General features: G+C 42.4%; 1 protein-coding gene across 4 annotated transcripts in view; it reads right to left on the bottom strand.

The window, feature by feature from the left end:
* CACNG5 (calcium voltage-gated channel auxiliary subunit gamma 5) overlaps positions 1–20,686 on the bottom strand; it is a 31,562-nt gene extending 10,876 nt beyond the window's left edge. Inside the window, exon 1 of one of the 4 annotated variants that reach the window (XM_063456136.1) lies at positions 20,477–20,686. In XM_063456136.1, coding sequence (XP_063312206.1) covers positions 20,477–20,671 — 195 coding nt within the window. In that variant the 5' untranslated portion in view covers positions 20,672–20,686. Of the gene's footprint in view, positions 1–6,070; positions 6,093–20,476 lie in introns of those variants that run through there. The other 3 variants (XM_063456133.1, XM_063456134.1, XM_063456137.1) reach the window with 3 other exon arrangements.
* Positions 20,687–21,654: the final 968 nt, after the last annotated feature.

Raw genomic sequence — 21,654 nt, 5'->3', positions numbered from 1 at the left:
TATTAACAGAGCAGGAGATAACAAATTCTAAATTAAACAGAATTTGCAATAAAGGGAGGGTAAAACATTAGATCTCTCTTCACAGGAAGTGTTTAGGAACGCTGTGTAAGTAACATGCAGGGAGGTGTGGCTAGGGCTGCATAAACAAAGTGATTTAACTAAATGTTAAAGAATTGAACAGTGCAACTGCAAGGGAATGATCTATTAACCAAAACTGCTTCATTAAGCTAAAGTTATTTCGGTGCCTATAGCGTCCCTTTAAGTAGGGATCGACCAATTATCGGTTTTACCGATATAATCGGCCGATATTCGGTATTTTCGGCAATATCGGTATCGGCCAATAGGGATACCGATATTGCCGATAATACCTCCCAGGACCGCCAAGCTCATTACAAGCCCGGCGGTCCTGGGGAGAGCGGGCAGCAAGCGTTTACTCACCTCCCAGCAGCTCCTCCAGCTCCCCAGTGTAAATCTCGCGAGACCTGCGGCCAGCTCTGACGGCCGCGGGTCTCGCGAGATTTACACTGGGGAGCTGGAGGAGCTGCTGGGAGGTGAGTAAACGCTTGCTGCCCCCCCTCCCACAGCTAAGCCAATGCCACTGGACCACCAGGGATTAACATACCCCCCTCCCTGGCAAGGCAACAAGCAGGGAGGGGGGACAACAAAAAACAAGTAATAATAATTAAATATATATATATATATATATATATATATATATATATATAAAAACATTTTTTAATATAAAAAAAAAAAAAAATATTTAATAAAAAAATGCCCCTCACACATACACTCTATTATTATACACATACTGTGTATAATAATGCAGTGTGTGTTTGTATAGTGTGTGTGTGTGTATAATGCACACTACACAAACACACTGCATTATAAACACACACACACTACATTATATACACACGCACACTATACAAACACACAGCATTATATACACACACACACTATACAAACACACACTGCATTATATACACACACACTATACAAACACACTGCATTATATACACACATTATACAAACACACTGCATTATATACACAGTGTGTTTGTGTAGTGTGTTTATATAATTCAGTGTGTGTTTGTGTAGTATGTTTATATAATTCAGTGTGTGTTTGTGTAGTGTGTTTATATAATGCACACTACACACACACTCTGCATTATATACATACACTATACAAACACACACACTCTGCATTATATAAACACACTACATTCACTATACACACACTACACAAATACACACACTCTGCATTCCTTATATACACACACTACACAAACATGCACACTTTGCATTTAGAATATACCGCATTCACTTTACGCACACACTGCATTCACTTTACGCACACTACCTACACACTACACAAACACTCTGCTTTCATTATATACACACTAGACAAATATACACTGCATCCACTACACACACTAGACAAATACACTGTCTCCACTACACAAACACACACTGCATCCACAACACTCACACTACACAAACACACACTGCATCCACAACACTCACACTGCATCCACTACACACACACTGCATCCACTACACACACACTACACAAACACTGCATCCACTACACACACACTGCATCCACTACACGTGGCATGTATATTTTGTGCATTTACCTTTAGAAATAGTTTTTATTTTCCAAAATGGTAAATGTACAGAATATCGGCAAATTATATCGGCTATCGGCCTAAAAGTTCACAGAATATCGGTATCGGTATCGGCTTTAAAAAATCAATATCGGTCGATCCCTACCTTTAAGATCATATTATAATTTACTAAATATCTCTACCTTGAGCTATTTCTCAGCCTCTGTTTTTCTGTTTCCGTTTGATCATTATATATGCACTGAATCACTATGATTGTTTTTATTTTATTTGAAATTGTCTAGCTCATCCTAGCTCTGAATGCCTGTATTTTGCCGATTTTTTTATTTTTTATTTATTATTTTTCAGACAGAAAAAATTGATGAAAACAAAAGACTTGAATCCCTCAAGTTCCAAATTGTCTGCAATTTGCTGTAGGCTGCTGCTTGTTGTGTTTTATGAGCTCACCCTGCATTGACCTTAACTCGCAAGCACGGCTCACAACAAAACGCGCTAATTTGCAAGCTATGCATAGGCAATCATGGAAACACACACATCTTAACGTTCAGATTCAGGCATCAAAGGCAGTAACTTCAGTAGGATTTATTGGGATGACTATGACTAACTACTATTAAATAGCAGGACCAGGCAGAATTCCGACTAAATAAACCGATATTAACAGAACATTGTCAGAAACGCGTTTGTTCGCTACCGGCTGCACGGATAAACCTTTTGCGTTTCGCCTCCTTAAGTCGTTGAGTATCTGCTTATGTGTTTTTGCTTTTGTATTTTTTTTCTTTACCACAATGACTGCTGCAGACTCTATACTCGATTAAGCAATCTTTCCACGATTATATCCTTAACGTCTTTCTCATTACGTAAAATGCAACAAATGCTCCGTTCATTTGCCATTACTTGGCTCTGGCCCTCTAACCCCAATTAAGCCGGACCTACTGAAGTCTTAATAATGAGATGTGGGGTATTGATTTCACGCAGAGTGATCATGCATACTAACAAGCCAGCATCATCCTTTCGCCTCGGAATAATTTATCCTAAAAATGAGGAGAACATTACAGATGTGGGCTGCATAAAGTAAACGTATTCTGGAGCAAAATGACTTGTACTGTATTAAGGAAAAAGGCCCAGAAACGAACACCCTGGGGTGATTATGTTTTACAGATGGGAGGATGGTGAATAATTTATTCATGTGGTAGATTTGGGTGAGGACATTGACCTGGAAAATGTTGATTATCCAAAAGCAATCAGAGCTAAGCCATTGTTGTGGAGGCCACGAGGGCAATTATTTTAGAACCATTTTTTTGTCAGGGATTTGGGAATAGGGTTGTTAAATTCTTTCATAGTTCATTGTTCTGGTCAACCTGTTATTTATATATTTTTTTTAACATTACCTGTTAAATTGCCTGTTAAATTTCAACTTACGTTACGTTAACCTATTTATGTGAAAACTATAGAATAATAGGTCATGGATTAGAATTATGGTTATCTCAATGTAGTGTTCTGGGTGACATGCCCCCACAAGGATTAAATGCCTCTAATGGCTGTCACTCACTCAGGCAGCCGCTAGAGCAGAGGTTCCCAATTATTTTTTCCCGTGGAACCCTTTTACATAGTGTATCAACATCGTGGAACCCCCCACCCCCAAGAAAAACAAATAACAAAAACCAATTTTGCGCCGTTGCATGAACCTTTTTTTTTGTATGTGCTAGTGTGTGTCTGTGTATTAAGGTGTGTGTATCTGTGTTTGTATGTGCCGGTGTGTGTATCAGTGTGTGTCTGTATTTGTGTGTGTGTGTATGTATCTCTCACACAGATACACACACACTGGCACATAGTGGCACACAGATACACACACCTTGACACACAGTGTGTATCTGTGTGTGTGTATGTATCTGTGTGTCGAAGTGTGTGCATCTGTGTTTGTATGTGCCGGTGTGAGTCAAGGTGTGTGTACGTGTGTTTGTATGTGCCAGTGTGTGTATCTGTGTGTGTATCTGACACACAGATACACACACACTGGCACATAGAGGCACACAGATACACACACGTGCATGTGCATGATGGGAATTTTGGACTTTGAACATAAATCACTCATACTGTTATTAACAATAATGCATCTAGCCAACAGGACCCCCAATACTTTTTATAATTCAAGATCACGCGTTACAACAGCCACTTAATCTACGAGAAAATTATAGGGGTGAGGAGGGAGTGATATTTCTCCGCTATGGTAAATACGAATTGCTTTAGAGGGGAGTAGTTGATTTATCCTGACAGGAGTTCTGGAATTATTATTATTAGTTTGAAAATTGTGGAACTGTTTTAAAAAATGGAAACAAGACAATAATATTAATGTGTGCTTGTCTGTAGCAGGGGAATAAGCACGTTATCTCGTATTTAGTGGCTCGCACTGCGCAGTGGGTAATGCAAGGAAGACATGTTGGGTTAATTATTGGGGGAGATAGAAGAAAAAATAGGTCACACGACAAGGATTAAAATTCAAACCTCATGATTTAACCCTTTTTTATGCAATGATATAGCTGCCATTACTCAGTTATATAACACCTTCTGCCAATTCTGTCACAAGTCGTGCTGTGAAAATCACAGTTACAAAGCTCCAAAAATCACACAATCCGAGAATCTCACCATTTCAATTCTGGGCTAAAACAAGCAATTCTCGCTTCCGTAAGTGAACTAAAAAGGTAACCGGAAAACCTGGGCAAAACACTGCAGATAATGGCTGCTCACAAGCTGGTTTCCAGGTAACAACCCTTAACGCGTGCTTTGCTTGACGACGATTAGCCTGCGTGGACTTTGTGTTTTACTAACAGATAACCGAATGGCAAGATTTAGGCAAAATAGACAAACTTTAATTGCAGAGAACTAAATTTAACAATTTAGTTTTAAATTGACGACAATTTAGCGCTTAGTGATTAAACCCCTACATTTTACAAAATTCTTGCTTACTGTGCCCACCCGTGAAACCTGGACATTTTTAACAGGCCGTAATATCACAAGTGAAATCCTAAAACTCTGAGGGAAAATAAATGTAACACATTTCACTCTGGCCTATCATCATACAAAGTTCTTTGAGATTTGTGGGAGGAAATGTCTTTTCCCAAGATTTATAAAACTATATATCGTCATTCCCCTATTTTACCAAATATCTCTTCTAAACCTGTATTTACACACTCACACCCTCAGTGAACACTATTCTAGCAACCCTAGTTTTCTACTCTACCCTTACCTTTTGTGTCACTATACCCCACTCCCTCTAGCATGTAAGCTCATTGAACAGGGCCCTCAACCCCTCTGTTCTTGTACGTCCATCTTGTCTGGTTTCAACGACGTGTCTGTTGGTCCACGTATTGTACAGTGCTGCGGAGTCTGTTGGCGCTTTAATAATAATCTGTAACCAATGCATTGAGTGCCCCGTGTGTGCCAGGACTGAAGTTGATTGTGAAAACGGCACGTGGAGGGCGGTGTGGCAAAATTTAAGCCAACATTTCCGAAACTGGAACAACCGGCGTCTTTTGATAAATTAAGCGTGGCAATTCTTCCCTAATTTTTCCTTTTGACGGTCAATGCAGCAGTCTGTAAAACTTACAGTTTAGTAAATTTACACGTCTGCGTAGGGCTGTTCAGCCTGGGTTTTTAAAGGACCGGTGCCCCGCCTGCCACAGACGCGTGAGCTCCACAATCAGCAGTGCGCAGTTTGTAAAGAGATGAGAGAAATTACCATTCAGCGTGCAGTCGGAGAGATTCTTGCAATCAGCCTCAAGTGCTCGACACTTTCAGCAAGGTCAAGAATATCATAAATCCGCTTCGCGTTAAGGGGAAGTGCTGGCGAGAATTCGCTTGTCCTTTGTTCGCTAACAAAAGACATTGATTCTGCTACAAGTGAATCTTTAATAATTGGTGTAAAGTGCTGAAATTTTTGAGGTGGTCTTGTTTCTCTGCATCTGCCCGTGGCGATGACGGTATCAAACAAAGGAGCGTTGCGTGTTGCATTGGCATTAAATCGTCTGTAATGCCCCGAGCAGAACTCCTGAGGGTGATTGCTGCCTATTATACTTTTAAAACACAACTGAATGTACTATCATCCCATGATCCCAGAATGCCAAGCTCTCCTTCATGCTTGCATTGATGTTACACATCGAAAAGGTGAAATAATGCCAATCCCTAATGTGTCATCGGTGCCAAGACTATGTGGAAGCCAGGTGACCCAGTGACGTCAACCACAGGGTAGGGGGCTACAGTACACGTTTACCTTGGCAAGCTGGCTGCAGTAATGATATAATTTGGCATCAAGGATGAAGTGAGAGTGGTGATACAAGGATATCATGGCATACAGCAAGAGTCAGGTGTCCCCACTGTATGCAGCAAGTCAGACAGGAAATGTTTATCCTGCCTATTAACCTGTAATTACACTAATATGGAACACTTACCTGCACATATAGTCTATCACAATTGTATATTTCTGTATAGTGGTATATTTCTGTGACTATCTGCACACATACACACACTGGCTGCAAAGTGTTCAAGGAGTTATAAGAACCTCTCCCATTCCTCTGTGCCAGTCACCTCAATCCTTCCATCTTTGTGCCAGTCACCCAGATCCTTCCATCCCTCTGTGCCAGTCACCCCAATCCTTCCATCCCTCTGTGCCAGTCACCCCAATCCTTCCATCCCTCTGTGCCAGTCACCCCAATCCTTCCATCCCTCTGTGCCAGTCACCCCAATCCTTCCATCCCTCTGTGCCAGTCACCCCAATCCTTCCATCCCTCTGTGCCTGTCACCCCGATCCTTTCATCTTTGTGCCAGTCACCCCAATCCTTCCATCCCTCTGTGCCAGTCACCCCGATCCTTCCATCTTTGTGCCAGTCACCCAGATCCTTCCATCCCTCTGTGCCAGTCACCCCAATCCTTCCATCCCTCTGTGCCTGTCACCCCGATCCTTTCATCTTTGTGCCAGTCACCCTGATCCTTCCATCCCTTTGTGCCATTCACCCAGATCCTTCTATCTCTGTGCCAGTCACCCAGATCCTTCCATCTCTGTGCCAGTCACCCTGATCCTTCCATCTCTGTGTGCCAGTCACTCAGATCCTACTATCTGTGTGCCAGTAACCCCAATCCTTCCATCCCTCTGTGCCAGTCACCCTGATCCTTCCATCCCTCTGTGCCATTCACCCAGATCCTTCCATCTCTGTGCCAGTAACCCCAATCCTTCCATCCCTCTGTGCCAGTCAGCCAGATCCTTCCATCTTTGTGCCAGTCACCCCGATCCTTCCATCCCTCTGTTCTAGTCACCCCAATCCTTCCATCCCTCTGTCCCACTCACCCCAATCCTTCCATGCCTGTGCCAGTCTGACATTATTTCCTCTCCCTTCAGCTATATATCTGTGCTGAGGTTGGTTAGCATTGTGTCTTTTTTTTTTTTCTGCTGGTTACATCACAATCAGAAAGGATTTTCTCTATGGATGTTTCATCATCTCCTCTATATCCCATTTAAATATTATATTAAAATTTTGATTTTATTGGAGATCTACGAGCAACCAATGGTGGATTTATTGTTTGATGGTTTTGAAGCTGAAACATATGATGAGCCTAGCGGGAGACGTAGAATTTTCATTATCTCGGTTGTTATGGAGTGTTTGACACGTAGCAGACATCCTGCTGACCCCTGGATTCTCCCTCTGTGTGATGTCACACATCTGGTCATGAACCTGCGCACATTACGGGCTGGAAAGCCATGAATAAAATTATAGTTTAATACATAATAATTGGAGCATCACAGTAGCGGCAGCGGTCCGTTTATTGTATAATAAATAAATAAAAACTCTTACCATTTATATTTGAGCATTTTTTTTAAAGGGGCTGCTGCTCCAATAGCCCCTATGCTAACTGGTCCTGCAAGCAATCGTGCCAAATTTCAGCTTCCTACCTTACAGAAAATTAATTGAGTGAAGGCTTGGTGTATATGTGTGTGCGCATGTATAAGTATATATAATATAGAGGGAGAGAGAGAAAGAGGGAAGTTTAGTTCGAAGAAAGTGGTGTAAACACACAGTAGGCTACATTAAGTTAAAGTGGTTTTATATGTAAGCAGGCTTGAATCTGACAGAGGCTGTTACACGGGCTATTTAAAGGCCAAGGCCTCTCTTTGTCTGTACGTCAAGTGTAACAGCATCATTTCAAACCGGGAGGAAGGAAATGGCTGTGCCGGCTGATTGCAATTCATGGCTGGACGTTCCTCTCAGAATCAGCTAGAGCAATACAATGTCTTAATTAAACCCTTAACTCGCTAACGATTCCTCACTTTTCTGTCTGTGCCATGTACCAAATGTTCGTCTTGCATCAGGCACCAATCACAGCGGGACGTGTAACTTGACCGAGAAAAATGTAAAACAAACGGATTATGTCTCTTCTTATTCAAAGGATAATCACGCTGCCATGTGGAATTAAAGAAACACAGTGTAACCCCTTGCAGACTGGCAGGAAAACGATGTTAACAGACAGAAATACTGCCTCCTATGTTACACGGCCCCGTATCTGCAAACAAATGTTTTCGAATCAAAACCATCCAATGGGCAAACACGACCATTTACCGTCAGGTCTGTTAGAGGAGAATATATTTTCAGGTTATTTGAGGTCATTGCTGGATGGTTATTTTTTTTATTTTATTTTTTATATATATAAATATATTTAGAATTTAGGTTATCCCATCACAAGGCAGCCCAATCTTTACATTGCACGTATTGTATATATTCCTCACGACTTTTCACAAACCTTTCCACAAAAACGGGTGATCATTTTTTATCTAATGTCCAAAAAGGCAGAAAAGCAAGATTCATGTTCCAACCACATCATTTAGGAATAGTGAAGATTCTGTCTTTGTCAAGCTCGAACGATTGATGAGAAAGGAACAGGGGCGTATCTGGAGCATTTAGCACCAGGGGAGGATTCTATATTTGCCCCCCCGCCCACCTCCCCCAACTTGCGCATGCGCATTACGTCTCCCCATAGGAAAGCATTGAAAAATAATTTCAATGCTTTCCTATGGGGAAATGAGCGACGCTGGAGGTCCTCACACAGCGTGAGGACGTCCAGCGACGCTCTAGCACAGGTTTCCTGTGCAATAGAGCAGGAAGTTCCCTCTAGTGGCTGTCTAGTAGACAGCCACTAGAGGTTGAGTTAACCCTGCAAGGTAATTATTGCAGTTTATAAAAAACTGCAATAATTACACCTGCAGGGTTAGGAGTAGTGGGAGTTGGCACCCAGACCACTCCAATGGGCAGAAGTGGTCTGGGTGCCTGGAGTGTCCCTTTAAACATATTCCGAAGGCTTGAATTTAACATCCAAAGTGTGAGTGGCCAATTGTATCTAACACGACTTTCTTTAATAACACATTTAAGCACTATGTTGTGCCTTTCTTTTTATTTTCCCCATAAGATCTACCCCTATCCCTATATATATATATATATATATATATATATAAATAAAAAATAAAGATCTCTTGCACTCACGCTGTAAATGTCCCTTGTTTGCCGGGTGCTAAGCCAGGGCTTGGTTATCCAAATATCCAAAGAGGTAGCAGCACTCACGGAGTTTAAAAATTCCAGTCTTTATTTATTCATATTAAAAATCACGATCAACGTTTCAGTCCTCTCTATGGGACTTTCTTCAGGATCAATACCACTTTCTTTAATAACACATTTAAGCACTATGTTGTGCCTTTCTTTTTATTTTCCACATAAGATCTACCCCTATCCCTATATATATATATATATATATATATATATATATAAAAAGTTGCAAGAAAAATATGTGAACCCTTTGGAATGATATGGATTTCTGCACAAATTGGTCATAAAATGTGATCTGATCATCATCTAAGTCACAACAATAGAAAATCACAGTCTGCTTAAACTAATAACACACAAAGAATGAAATGTTGCCATGTTTTTATTGCACACACCATGTAAACATTCACAGTGCAGGTGGAAAAAGTATGTGAACCCTTGGATTTAATAACTGGTTGAACCTCCTTTGGCAGCAATAACTTCAACCAAACGTTTCCTGTAGTTGCAGATCAGACGTGCACAACGGTCAGGAGTAATTCTTGACCATTCCTCTTTACAGAACTGTTTCAGTTCAGCAATATTCTTGGGATGTCTGGTGTAAATCGCTTTCTTGAGGTCATGCCACAGCATCTCAATCGGGTTGAGGTCAGGACTCTGACTGGGCCACTTCAGAAGGCGTATTTTCTGCTGTTGATTTACTTCTATGCTTTGGGTCATTGTCCTGTTGCAACACCCATCTTCTGTTGAGCTTCAGCTGGTAGACAGATGGCCTTAAGTTCTCCTGCAAAATGTATTGATAAACTTGGGAATTCATTTATCCTTCGATGATAGCAATCCGTCCATGCCCTGACGCAGCAAAGCAGCCCCAAACCATGATGCCCCCACCACCATACTTCACAGTCGGGATGAGGTTTTGATGTTGGTGTGCTGTGCCTCTTTTTCGCCACACATAGTGTTGTGTGTTTCTTCCAAACAACTCAACTTTGGTTTCATCTGTCCACAGAATATTTTGCCAGTACTGCTGTGGAACATCCAGGTGCTCTTGTGCAAACTGTAAACGTGCAGCAATGTTTTGTTTGGATAGCAGTGGCTTCCTCTTTGGTATCCTCCCATGAAATCCATTCTTGTGTTTTACGTATTGTAGATTCACGAACAGGGATGTTAGCATTTGACAGTGACTTTTGTAAGTCTTTAGCTGACACTCTAGGATTCATTGAGCAGTCTGCGCTGTGCTCTTGCAGTCATCTTTACAGGATGGCCACTCCTAGGGAGAGTAGCAGCAGTGCTGAACTTTCTCCATTTATAGACAATTTGTCTTACCGTGGACTGATGAAAAGCAAGGCTTTTCGAGATACTTTTATAACCCTTTCCAGCTTTATGCAAGTCAACAATTCTTAATCGTAGGTCTTCTGAGAGCTCTTTTGTGCGAGGCATCATTCACATCAGGCAATGCTTCTTGTGAAAAGCAAACCCAGAACTGGTGTGTGTTTTTTATAGGGCAGGGCAGCTGTAACCAACACCTCCAATCTCATCTCATTGATTGGACTCCAGTTGGCTGACATCTCACTCCAATTAGCTCTTGGAGATGTCATTAGTCTAGGGGTTCACATACTTTTTCCACCTGCACTGTGAATGTTTACATTGTGTGGTCAATAAAAACATGGCAACATTTCATTCTTTGTGTGTTATTAGTTTAAGCAGACTGTGATTGTCTATTGTTGTGACTTAGATGATGATCAGATCACATTTTATGACCAATTTGTGCAGAAATCCATATCATTCCAAAGGGTTCACATACTTTTTCTTGCAACTGTATGTATATTGGTGTTTGAAGATTGAGAAAGTTTTCGGGGTTGTAATTACTATAAAAGAAAAGTCTTATTTATGAAAATATTTTTTTATATATTTTTTCCTAATTTCTTGCGCAGTTCCATTTCTAATAGGATTGTGATTGTCAATTTGTATCTCTACAGTCCAAGACTGTGTCTGATTCTTGGAGCTTGCAATCTGGTTCATGGAAACAATAAGGCTATGTTTGGCTGTAGATGGTTTGTAGGTAGAAAAGCAGTGGTTCATTTATGGGGAGTTGAGTTTCCAATTAATCATAGGACAGGAAGTCATTGTTAACCTGCACTCCAATATGAAGCATGATCCTGGGTATCTGACAACATTAACACCACTAAGGGTCTGGATCGAGGTGTCATTTCCAATCAGAGCTCTGTCTTTGGACCATCAGCATTGTTTAGCCAACGCCAGCGTGTCAGAGCTCGTTATTCACTAAATTTCATACTGTAGCGAATTATAACTCGAATGGCAACATTTGGGCTAACCAAGTTGTAAATACAGCTGACTTCGAGAATGTTTTCAGATCAGCTAGATTTGCCAATGAAGCTATAAAGAGACCTCTCTTACAGTGAAATGTTCCTTGTGGCTGTTGAAGTACAGACGATTGAGACTCTCAGTAATGATATAAAACATTACCACGGCACTCTCAATAACACTCATTCCTGTGAATTCCTGATCGTAGATCTCTGCCCATTGTCTTTTCTGGTCAATCGTTTGTTTTCCATTGTGTAACTGTGACCATGATTTATTTTCATTCCTGGTCACCGTGACCCTATTTTCTGCTCACTGTCTGTCATGGTGACCCTGGTTTCTGCAATATCTTTTACTTCTAACTATGCTCCCATATTATTTTGGCCCACGTAGCACGCTGAACCAGCTTCCCATGGCTGATAATTGTATGCATGATTAATATTTTGTAGAATGTGTTATTCTGAATACCTCTCGATTTGGCTGAAGGATCACAAGTTTTATTGGAACTATGAACCCAGTCATGCAACATGGACATTAGAGCATGCCTTGTGATGACTATAGTTTTGGAGAAATCATCTAACGTGATGTTAATATGAAATGATACCGCTGTTTGACACACTCCGGGGGTTTCCAATTAACTTGAGGAGTCTAAATGAAGGATATTACTGGGCAACTTAACCCCTTAAGGACACATGACATGTGTGACATGTCATGATTCCCTTTTATTCCAGAAGTTTGGTCCTTAAGGGGTTAAACATTCCGAATATTCATTTTCCCAGAATAAGAACGTAAGATCTGATTGTTTTAGAATTGCTCAGAAACTAAAGTATAAGGAATCTTTGAGAAGCGGCACTGTACCAAACTCACTGGCACGCACCAATAACCTCCCTATACTCTCCGGCTCAGGCGATCGACAGAAATGTTTTAGTTAATTTCCACCTTCTGACATGCTGACAGCAATGTGTGCGGGAGACGCAGTCCTAACATGTCACATCTTGTGTCTTCATTATTATTATTTATAAAAAAACAATGTATTCTGCAACCCTGTATAATTTATTCCACCGTATCCACCACCAGTCTGAATCAAACTGTGGCCTTATAGATGTTGTTAAACTACAATTCCCATAATTCCCTGCAAACCTGTAGCTCCCAAGGAATAACCTGGAGACAGGGGCACAATTCTATATTCTGTCCTGTTGTAGGGTTTAACATTTGTCTACAATCCCCTATTTAGTGTAGAAATTCACATTTGTGTACCTTTGGGTTCCTCTATGTTCATCATATTCCAAAATAGGTATTAACGTCTAACTCTCAGCCATCACCTTTAGGCTATCAGAGGGGTGTGCGCTGCTCAGCCCCTTAAATGAGACATCTGATTATACTCCCCCAAAACTACCACAGCAGAGAATGCTTTTGTATGCAATGGCCAATCATAGTGACATGGCAATGCTGTCCGTCCATCATTTACCAATCACTGTCTTTATTTACAGGTGACCTGGTCAAGATCCATGTGCAAAAAAAATTGTCTGGAGGAGAAATGTGCCGGGACAATTGCAGAAGATGAGCCATGTGTACAAGTAAGTCACAGTATGTACCATCTATAAGGTGAATTACCATGTTTTGCATTGGGAGTCCAGAGGAAAACGTAAATAGGTATTTATTAAGGCAAGTCATTTGTTGCTCATATACGGCATGTTAAATATGTTCAGAAAATGTGGATTGTAAAATGTATCATATCCCGTTAGCGTAAAGTCAACGCGTTCTGCAAACCTAGACGCGGTATCCAAATAATTACGGGGCAGAATATAACACAACCCCATTGGAAACGGGTGGGAAATTCTGGTACATTTTCTTGGATACCATGGTGATTGCTCCACTTAAAGAATTTCCCCCCTCTTTTGTGTTAGCGACCCTTTTCTAAGTGGAATAATCCCCATTGGTTTCCGTGGCAACTGCAACATTTAAAAAATATATATATTTCTGCACTCTTTTGCATTCGCAAAAAGTCTCTCGCCAAACTGTCAGAAAAGAGTGGAAATGTAAAATGAATCTTCTAAAAATGCATCGATGTATTATTGTGTTTCTGATGCTATGATTGTGAGATAAACGAAGCAGACTATCGCCAACATTGACCTGCGCATTGTGCCCGCCTTCCGAAGCCCTCTCCCCGTTCCACAGACATTTATTTTAATGCAATGATACATCCTGAACTGTTGGCTTTTCCATGGTCTCTCTTTATGAAAAGGTTATCTCTTAGGCTACAAGGGAGGAATAAACTGTTGTTGAAAGAGTTGGTATCGGAGGAACATGAGATGATATTTAGTTTGTCTTGACATTCAGAGAAGCTGAGAAATTCTCATAGAGTGATCCTTGCTCTGACTTCACATTTTGAAGTCTGCGTTGCCAATCTCAGGGTTCCTATCCTGTCCCTTATCTTGTCTTCATAGTGAATGCAGTGAGGCGTATCTACTAAACCCCAAATTGGAGCTGATGGAGATTTGACAGGAGAAATGTGACTGTATCTGAATTTGCCATTCCAGACCTGCCTTCCTTATGTTGGCATAATTGGAGATCTATCTAATCAGCTGCAGTTACAGAGATGTGAGGGTGGACATTGAACTTTTTTAGCCTCCATTACTATGTAACACGTAGGCTTTGTAGCTTTGCACTCTGGCATTTTCACTAAAGTGGGAATTTGGGGGAATTTTGGCCACAATAGCTGAACTAAATATAATATGCTATGCAGCGCTAGATTAAGGTTTCCCAGAGTCGGTGGGTGAGCTGGAATTCTGTTGGTTCGGTGCAGTGTGAGCTAGGTTCCTGATGGTGCAGTGCAGTGTGAGCTGGATTCCTGGTGGTCCAGTGCAGTGTGAGCTGGATTCCTGGTGGCCCAGTGCAGTGTGAGCTGGATTCCTGGTGGCCCAGTGCAGTGTGAGCTGGGTTCCTGGTGGTCCAGTGCAGTGTGAGCTGGATTCCTGGTGGCCCAGGCCCCAGTGCAGTGTGAGCTGGGTTCCTGGTGGTTCAGTGCAGTGTGAGCTGGGTTTTTGGTGGCCCAGTGCAGGGTGAGCTGGGTTCCTGGTGGTTCAGTGCAGTGTGAGCTGGATTCCTGGTGGCCCAGTGCAGGGTGAGCTGGGTTCCTGGTGGCCCAGTGCAGGGTGAGCTGGATTCCTGGTGGCCCAGTGCAGGGTGAGCTGGGTTCCTGGTGGTTCAGTGCAGTGTGAGCTGGGTTCCTGGTGGTTCAGTGCAGTGTGAGCTGGGTTCCTGGTGGCCCAGTGCAGTGTGAGCTGGGTTCCTGGTGATTCAGTGCAGTGTGAGCTGGGTTCCTGGTGGTTCAGTTCAGTGTGAGCTGGGTTCCTGGTGGTTCAGTACAGTGTGAGCTGGATTCCTGGTGGCCCAGTGCAGGGTGAGCTGGGTTCCTGGTGGTTCAGTGCAGGGTGAGCTGGGTTTCTGGTGGCCCAGTGCAGTGTGAGCTGGGTTCCTGGTGGCCCAGTGCAGTGTGAGCTGGGTTCCTGGTGGCCCCTGGAGCTCCATCATCTCTACTAATATCAGGAACAGGTCACTTTAAGAGCGAGGGCACTCCTGGAGCGCTTTGTACCTGATATACCTGAGACCATAACGCAGAGCAGAGTGAGGAGGACCAGGGTTGTGTCTCCTAATGGGTACCAGTTCTGCCGCTCTGTTTTTAGTTTGGCTACTTTGGCCTGAAATGTTACATTCACTTTGAATTCCTGTCATTTCACACTGTATTGAATAAGATTTTCCCTGAGATTAATGTAATCAGAGAGATTGTGAATTAGCATGAACCCTCACTAACAGGCGTGTGATTGAACGTTGCTTCCAGCTGTCCCCCATTCCACAGACATGGACACTGATTGCCCTCAACGTGACATTAACCGCTCGCTGTGACCACACATTCAACCCAAAACATTTTACTAGAAACAGGTCAGAGATCTGACGTTCCCTCAAACTCATTCAAAATGAATGATCTTTCATCACAAACTTTGCGGGACAATCTCACATTGCTTTTTATGCCGGCCAAATTTCTATGAATAATTATATCATACTTTATCACCACTGCAGGGTACCTTACATCTAATACTCTCATGGGACAGATACCCTTCCATTATCTCTCAGCAAACACCTAAAATCTAAGTACGGTATACTTATATAGAATGTTCCTCGTTGTAGTTAGACTTCATCATTTGCTATCAATGTATATGCAGCCATTTGTGTTCATTCAAGGGACCGAGACAGGTGGCAGAAAGCTCATTGGGGTGGACACACAGGGGAGAAATAACATTGGGGGGGGGGGGGGGTGACACATTGGGGAGAAATAACATGGGGGGGAGACACATGAGGAGAAATAACATTGTTGGGAGAGACAGGGGAGAAAGAACATTGGGGGAAGACACAGGGGAGCAATAACATTGGGGGAAGACACAGGGGAGCAAGAATATTCGGGAGGAGACACATGGGAGCAAGAACATTCGGGGGGAAACACATGGGAGCAAGAACATTCGGGGCAGACACAGGGGAGAAAGAACATTGGAGGGGAGACACAGGGGAGAGAGAATATAGAATGGAAGACGTATACTGAAGAGATATACTAAGGGAAATACAAGGGAGAAATGCTGGAAAAGACAAAAGAGAAAATGGGGAAATTAAAATAATTGGAGAAATAAGAATGATTGAAATACACGTCGTGACCACTTCATCTCAGGAGATGATATATTTACCACTTCTCTGGAAATTAGAACATTAAATAAAAAATTAAAATCACTATAAGTTGTTATTGCTTCATGTGAGGCTCTATTTTCGTTTATATTTCTAAGAGAGATTTTAGCAAATGTCTTTAAAACACCGCTCAGTCCTGGCACGGCCAGGGCACTGATTGCAAATGAGGGGAAGAAATTGAAACATTGTTTCATCTCTTGTCTTTATCTTTCTCTATGCTGAGCTAAGATGTAGTCGCCCAGATGCAGGATAAAAAGATGTGGATTTCTACAGTGAATTTTATTTTTCACACCTTGTAAATTCATATTTGTGTCAGATCGCTTAACATAATTTTATTAAGCAGGAAGTGACAGCTCCCCTTTAATAGGCGTTAGATTTCAGGATAGTACTGACTTATGAATAAATAAACCATATTCTAGTCAGTTGATACAGCTTCTCAGTTCTGGAATACTTTTACCTCCGTCTCAGATATTTGTGCTTATATGAGTGGTACTGTATATTTCTTCTTACTGAGCAGGCCATTTGTATAGTAATTCATCAGAATGGCTGCACGACTCCCGTGCTCCTCTGACAAGTTGGCCTCGGGGGTCCAGGACTTCCACAGCTGGTTTTCAGAATTTCATTAACAAGCTGCAGGTGGATTTGTCAAACACATTAATCCATGTTCACTCATGCTGGGTAATCCAGGAAATCTGTACAGGTGGCAAGCCCTGAGGACCTGTACATATGGGATGCTTGTGGACCTGTATTCTGGGGGAACCCGGAAAATGCACAGGTGGGGATGTCGGTGGATGATTGGACCTGCTCCAGTGGGGAACTGGACAAGTGAGGAGGTCAGTGGACCTGCACAGGTGGGGAGATCAGTGGACCTGCACAGGTGGGGAGATCAGTGGACCTGCACAGGTGGGGAGATCAGTGGACCTGGACAGGTGGGGGAAGTCAATGGAACTGCTCCAGTATGAACCTGCACACGTGGGGATGACGGTGGACCTGCTTTAGTGGGGAACTGCACAAGTGGATAGGTATCGGAACATGTAGATTGTAAGCTCACGGGCTATCTAGCTAAGCACTTTGTATAAAAGAGCTTAAATGGCTAGATCTCAGCTTACGGGCAGGGCCCTCTCAACCTTTTGTATTTGTCTGTGTATATTGTATGTTCTCCACTAATTGTACAGCGCCACGGAATCTGTTGGCGCTTTATAAATACCAGTAATAAATAAATAAATAATGTACCCTTTTAGTTGTCCTATTGCGATATTCGGAACGCATATAATAAGTACATTTGTTGTGCAACAGCTGAATGAGGTGCTTGCATACAGATGACAGTACTGATGGTGTGTACGAAGAATGCCACAATTGTGATGCGCAGTATTTATTTAGATAGATTGGCGCAGATAAATAAGGTAGGTGGTAGTAGATGTTAAATACTGTGTGTTTGTCTCTCCCCTCCTATCCAGCCCCCACACTGCACAGTTTAAGTGAAATTATATTTATCTATAACTTGTATTTACTGTGTAATGCGGATTAGGAGAGATAATATCTTGTATAATCCCCCAGAGAGTTCCACTTTTTAACTCCGAAATACCTCTTCTCTACCAGGCTAGGCTGACCCTCATTTATTGTACAGATAATACATGGTTCCTTTACAAATTGCTGGGACACAGGGTCAGCGGACTTCTTCATCCAACAACCTTCGTGAAGACCATTGGGTGTTGGATGCTTAGAGCGTCCCTTTCAGCATCACTTGTAATAAATAACAAAAAAAAGTCCAGCCCTCCTGTGGATGCTCAGCAGGTTCGAAGCCAGTTTGATTCTTGTTCAGTGTTTGTTTGTTCTTCAAATACCCCACAGCTCCTGTAAGTGAGGTTTAGCCATTGTGTCTAGATTTATACTGTCTCGTTCTGCTGCATCCTGCTAATACGTCCAATTCCTGTCTGATCGCATGGGTATCGATCCGCAGCAAGCTTTTACGTAATTCAAGGCCAAATGGTTGTTTGGCCAGAATGGCTGTGGGTGACAGCTTGCCGGGGAAATGGATGGACTTCTCAAGGTTCCACGTCCCGTACTTTGGTGTGGGTCCAAAATATTTGAAGGACACATAATAGAGTGAATTCAATCGTTTATAGAAGCTGTGCCCAGACTGCAGTGCCCGAGCTTTATATAAAATCAGCGTTGGAAAGGCAAATGTCTGATAAGCTTCAATTTAGACCATACATTTCAGATGACTCGATTTATATTGATCAGTTCCCAGAGCGGTGGGATTTACGTTCTCGCACAATACAGATAGCTACACTACCCAAGTGTCCCTGTTTAGGTTGGATAGTCCCATATTGTTATTCACTGAAGGGTCCTTGTAGTCCGGCTATGTAGTATATTTTTGTATATTTATAATCCTAGTCGGATGTACAGAAATCCCTCCTAGCAAAACGAATGTATGTATTTGTGTGTACTACTTTAGCACAGCCTGTACACACTATATATTACAACACTGTCTGCATACACACTTTGTATTACTGTCTGTACATATTGACAGCAGTATTGCAATCAGTACACACAATTTATTATAGTCTGTACACGCCATGTACTATAGTCTGTATACACTGACAGCACATTGCATGTACCAGCCCCTACATCACTAGCACTGCATACTCACTGACAGCTGCGGACAGTATATCTTAATCTGGGTGCACTCACAGCATGTACCAGACCGTCTGTACACAATGACAACATGGCACAGCAAGTATCAGAGACTGGTATGCAAACTATAACCCCACATGCTGTGTATTAGTCAAGCTGTATACAATGACATCAGCCTGTATACAAAAATAGCAGCACACAGCTTATATCAAACTTTGTGTACTCTTATAGAACAACCTGTACACACTAACACAGCCGGCAGCAGGTATCAAACATTATGTACCCTTATAGATCAACCTGCACACACTGCTATCCGCAAACAGTTTGTATCACACTCTGTGCGCACTTACAGTATATATTATCTACATACAGAAACAGTACACGTCACGCTATGACCCAGAGTGTGCATATATACCCCTATAGTATATATTTTGTACATTGACAACAGTACAATCCACAGTATGTACCCTTAAACACATCCCATACACACTAGCAGAAATACATTCATGTATCTGACATTGTGTATACCCTATAGTACATCCCATGTATCTGACATTGTGTATACCCTATAGTACATCCCATGTAGCTGACATTGTATATACCCTATAGTACATCCCATGTAGCTGACATTGTGTATACCCTATAGTACATCCCATGTAGCTGACATTGTGTATACCCTATAGTACATCCCATTTATCTCACATTGTGTATACCCTATAGTACACCCCATGTATCAGACATTGTGTATACCCTATAGTACATCCCATGTAGCTGACATTGTGTATACCCTATAGTACATCCCATTTATCTCACATTGTGTATACCATATAGTACACCCCATGCATACGCTCTATATAGTACACACCATGTATCACACGCATACATTCTATATAGTACACACTATATAAACTCTGTATAAGAACACACTGTACACACTCTATATAGTACAAACTGTATACACTTTATATAGTACACACTGTACTCGCTCTATATAGTACACCCCATGTATCACACACTGTGCACTCTATATAGTACACACTGTATACTCTCTATACAGTACACCCCATGTATTACACACCTTGCACTCTATATAGTACACACTGTATACACTCTATATACTACACACTGCATACAGTACAAACTATATACACAATATAGTACACCCCATATCTACACTCTATATAGTATACGTCATATATACTCTATATAGTACACCCCATATATACACTCTGTATAGTACACCCCATGTATCACACGCTTTGCACTCTATAGAATAAATACTATATACACTCTATATAGTACACACTGTATACAGTACACCCCATATATACAATCTATATAGTACACACTGTATACACACTCTATATAGTACACCCCATATACAGACTCTATATAGTACGCACTGTATACATTCTATATAGTACACACTCTATACAGTACACCCATATATATATACTCTATATAGTACACTGTAAACACTCTATATAGTACATCCCATGTATCACACTCCATGTAGTACACACTTATAGTACACACTGTATACAATCCATATAGCAGTACACCCCATGTACATGCACAGCTTACCTCTGTAACGTGGAGAAGGCTGATCTCCCGGATAATGTTCTGTATAAACTTCGCTGCTTTACCTCCTGCCAGAAACCTGCTTCCCCAGAGCAACAATCTGCACCAGCGCATGGGGGGGCGAGGAGCAGGGTGGGGGGCTGTGCTGGAGCTGGGGGGCTCCAGAGAGGGCTGCTTGCAGACAGCCAGCGGTGGCATGGGAATGGGCTGTGTTAGTGGCAGTGTGTGCATCCCCAGCTCATTGCATTCAGCTCCTCCTCCTGTAATGGGGGTCTGGGGGGGAGAGGGGGGACACTGCCTGCAGGGGGCTGGATAGGGAGAGCTGGGAGGGGTACACTGCTGGCAGGGACTGAGTAGGGAGGCTTTGGGGGGAGCTGGGAGGGGTACACTGCTCGCAGGGACTGAGTAGGGAGGCTTTGGGGGGAGCTGTGGGGTGATAATGCCTAATATCTCCTCACTTTGGGGCTATGTGCCCCTCTCCTAGCTGTATAGATCACTGCCCCCAGACCTTTAACTTATATAGAGCTACAATGTATCATTCTATAGTGTATCCCAATGCCAGATCAGACACCCCCAAACCACAGCTGTGTACCCCCCAATATTATGTCAAACTAATCTGTTTTTAAAGCTATGTTAACATGAGCTAAACTGTAATCTGCCAACATATTCCGTATCGTTGTACAATGAGTACACACGCAGTATAACAGCCTCAGACATGGAGCTCGCAATCTGTCCTGTAATTCTACATCGGATAGTGAATCCCTCCATTTTCATTAAACTGAGCCACGTACTCAGAAACTCATCTCGATCAAACAATGTCTGGTGAAGGTTCAGCACCTGGACAGCTCCGCAATGTGCTAAATCCCTGCTTCCATTTACTGTCTGTAACACTCACTCACCTGGCACTGCCCAGCTCTACTGACCTAACCTGGCACTGCCCAGCCCTACTGACCTAACCTGGCACTGCACAGCCCTAATGACCTAATCTTGCACTACCCAGCTCTACTTACCTAACCTGGCCCTGCCCAACTGTACAGCACTTGCCTAGTCTGGCACGGCACTACCCAGCTCTACTGCCCTAAACTGGCACTGCCCAACTGTACAGCACTTGCCTAGTCTGGCACGGCACTACCCAGCTCTACTGACCTAACCTTGCACTGCCCAGCCCTACTGACCTAACC

This window comes from Pelobates fuscus, chromosome 5 (genome assembly GCF_036172605.1).
Source record: "Pelobates fuscus isolate aPelFus1 chromosome 5, aPelFus1.pri, whole genome shotgun sequence".
In the NCBI taxonomy this organism is placed as follows: Eukaryota; Metazoa; Chordata; class Amphibia; order Anura; family Pelobatidae; genus Pelobates; species Pelobates fuscus.
This window is presented reverse-complemented; position numbering and strand designations above follow the sequence as displayed.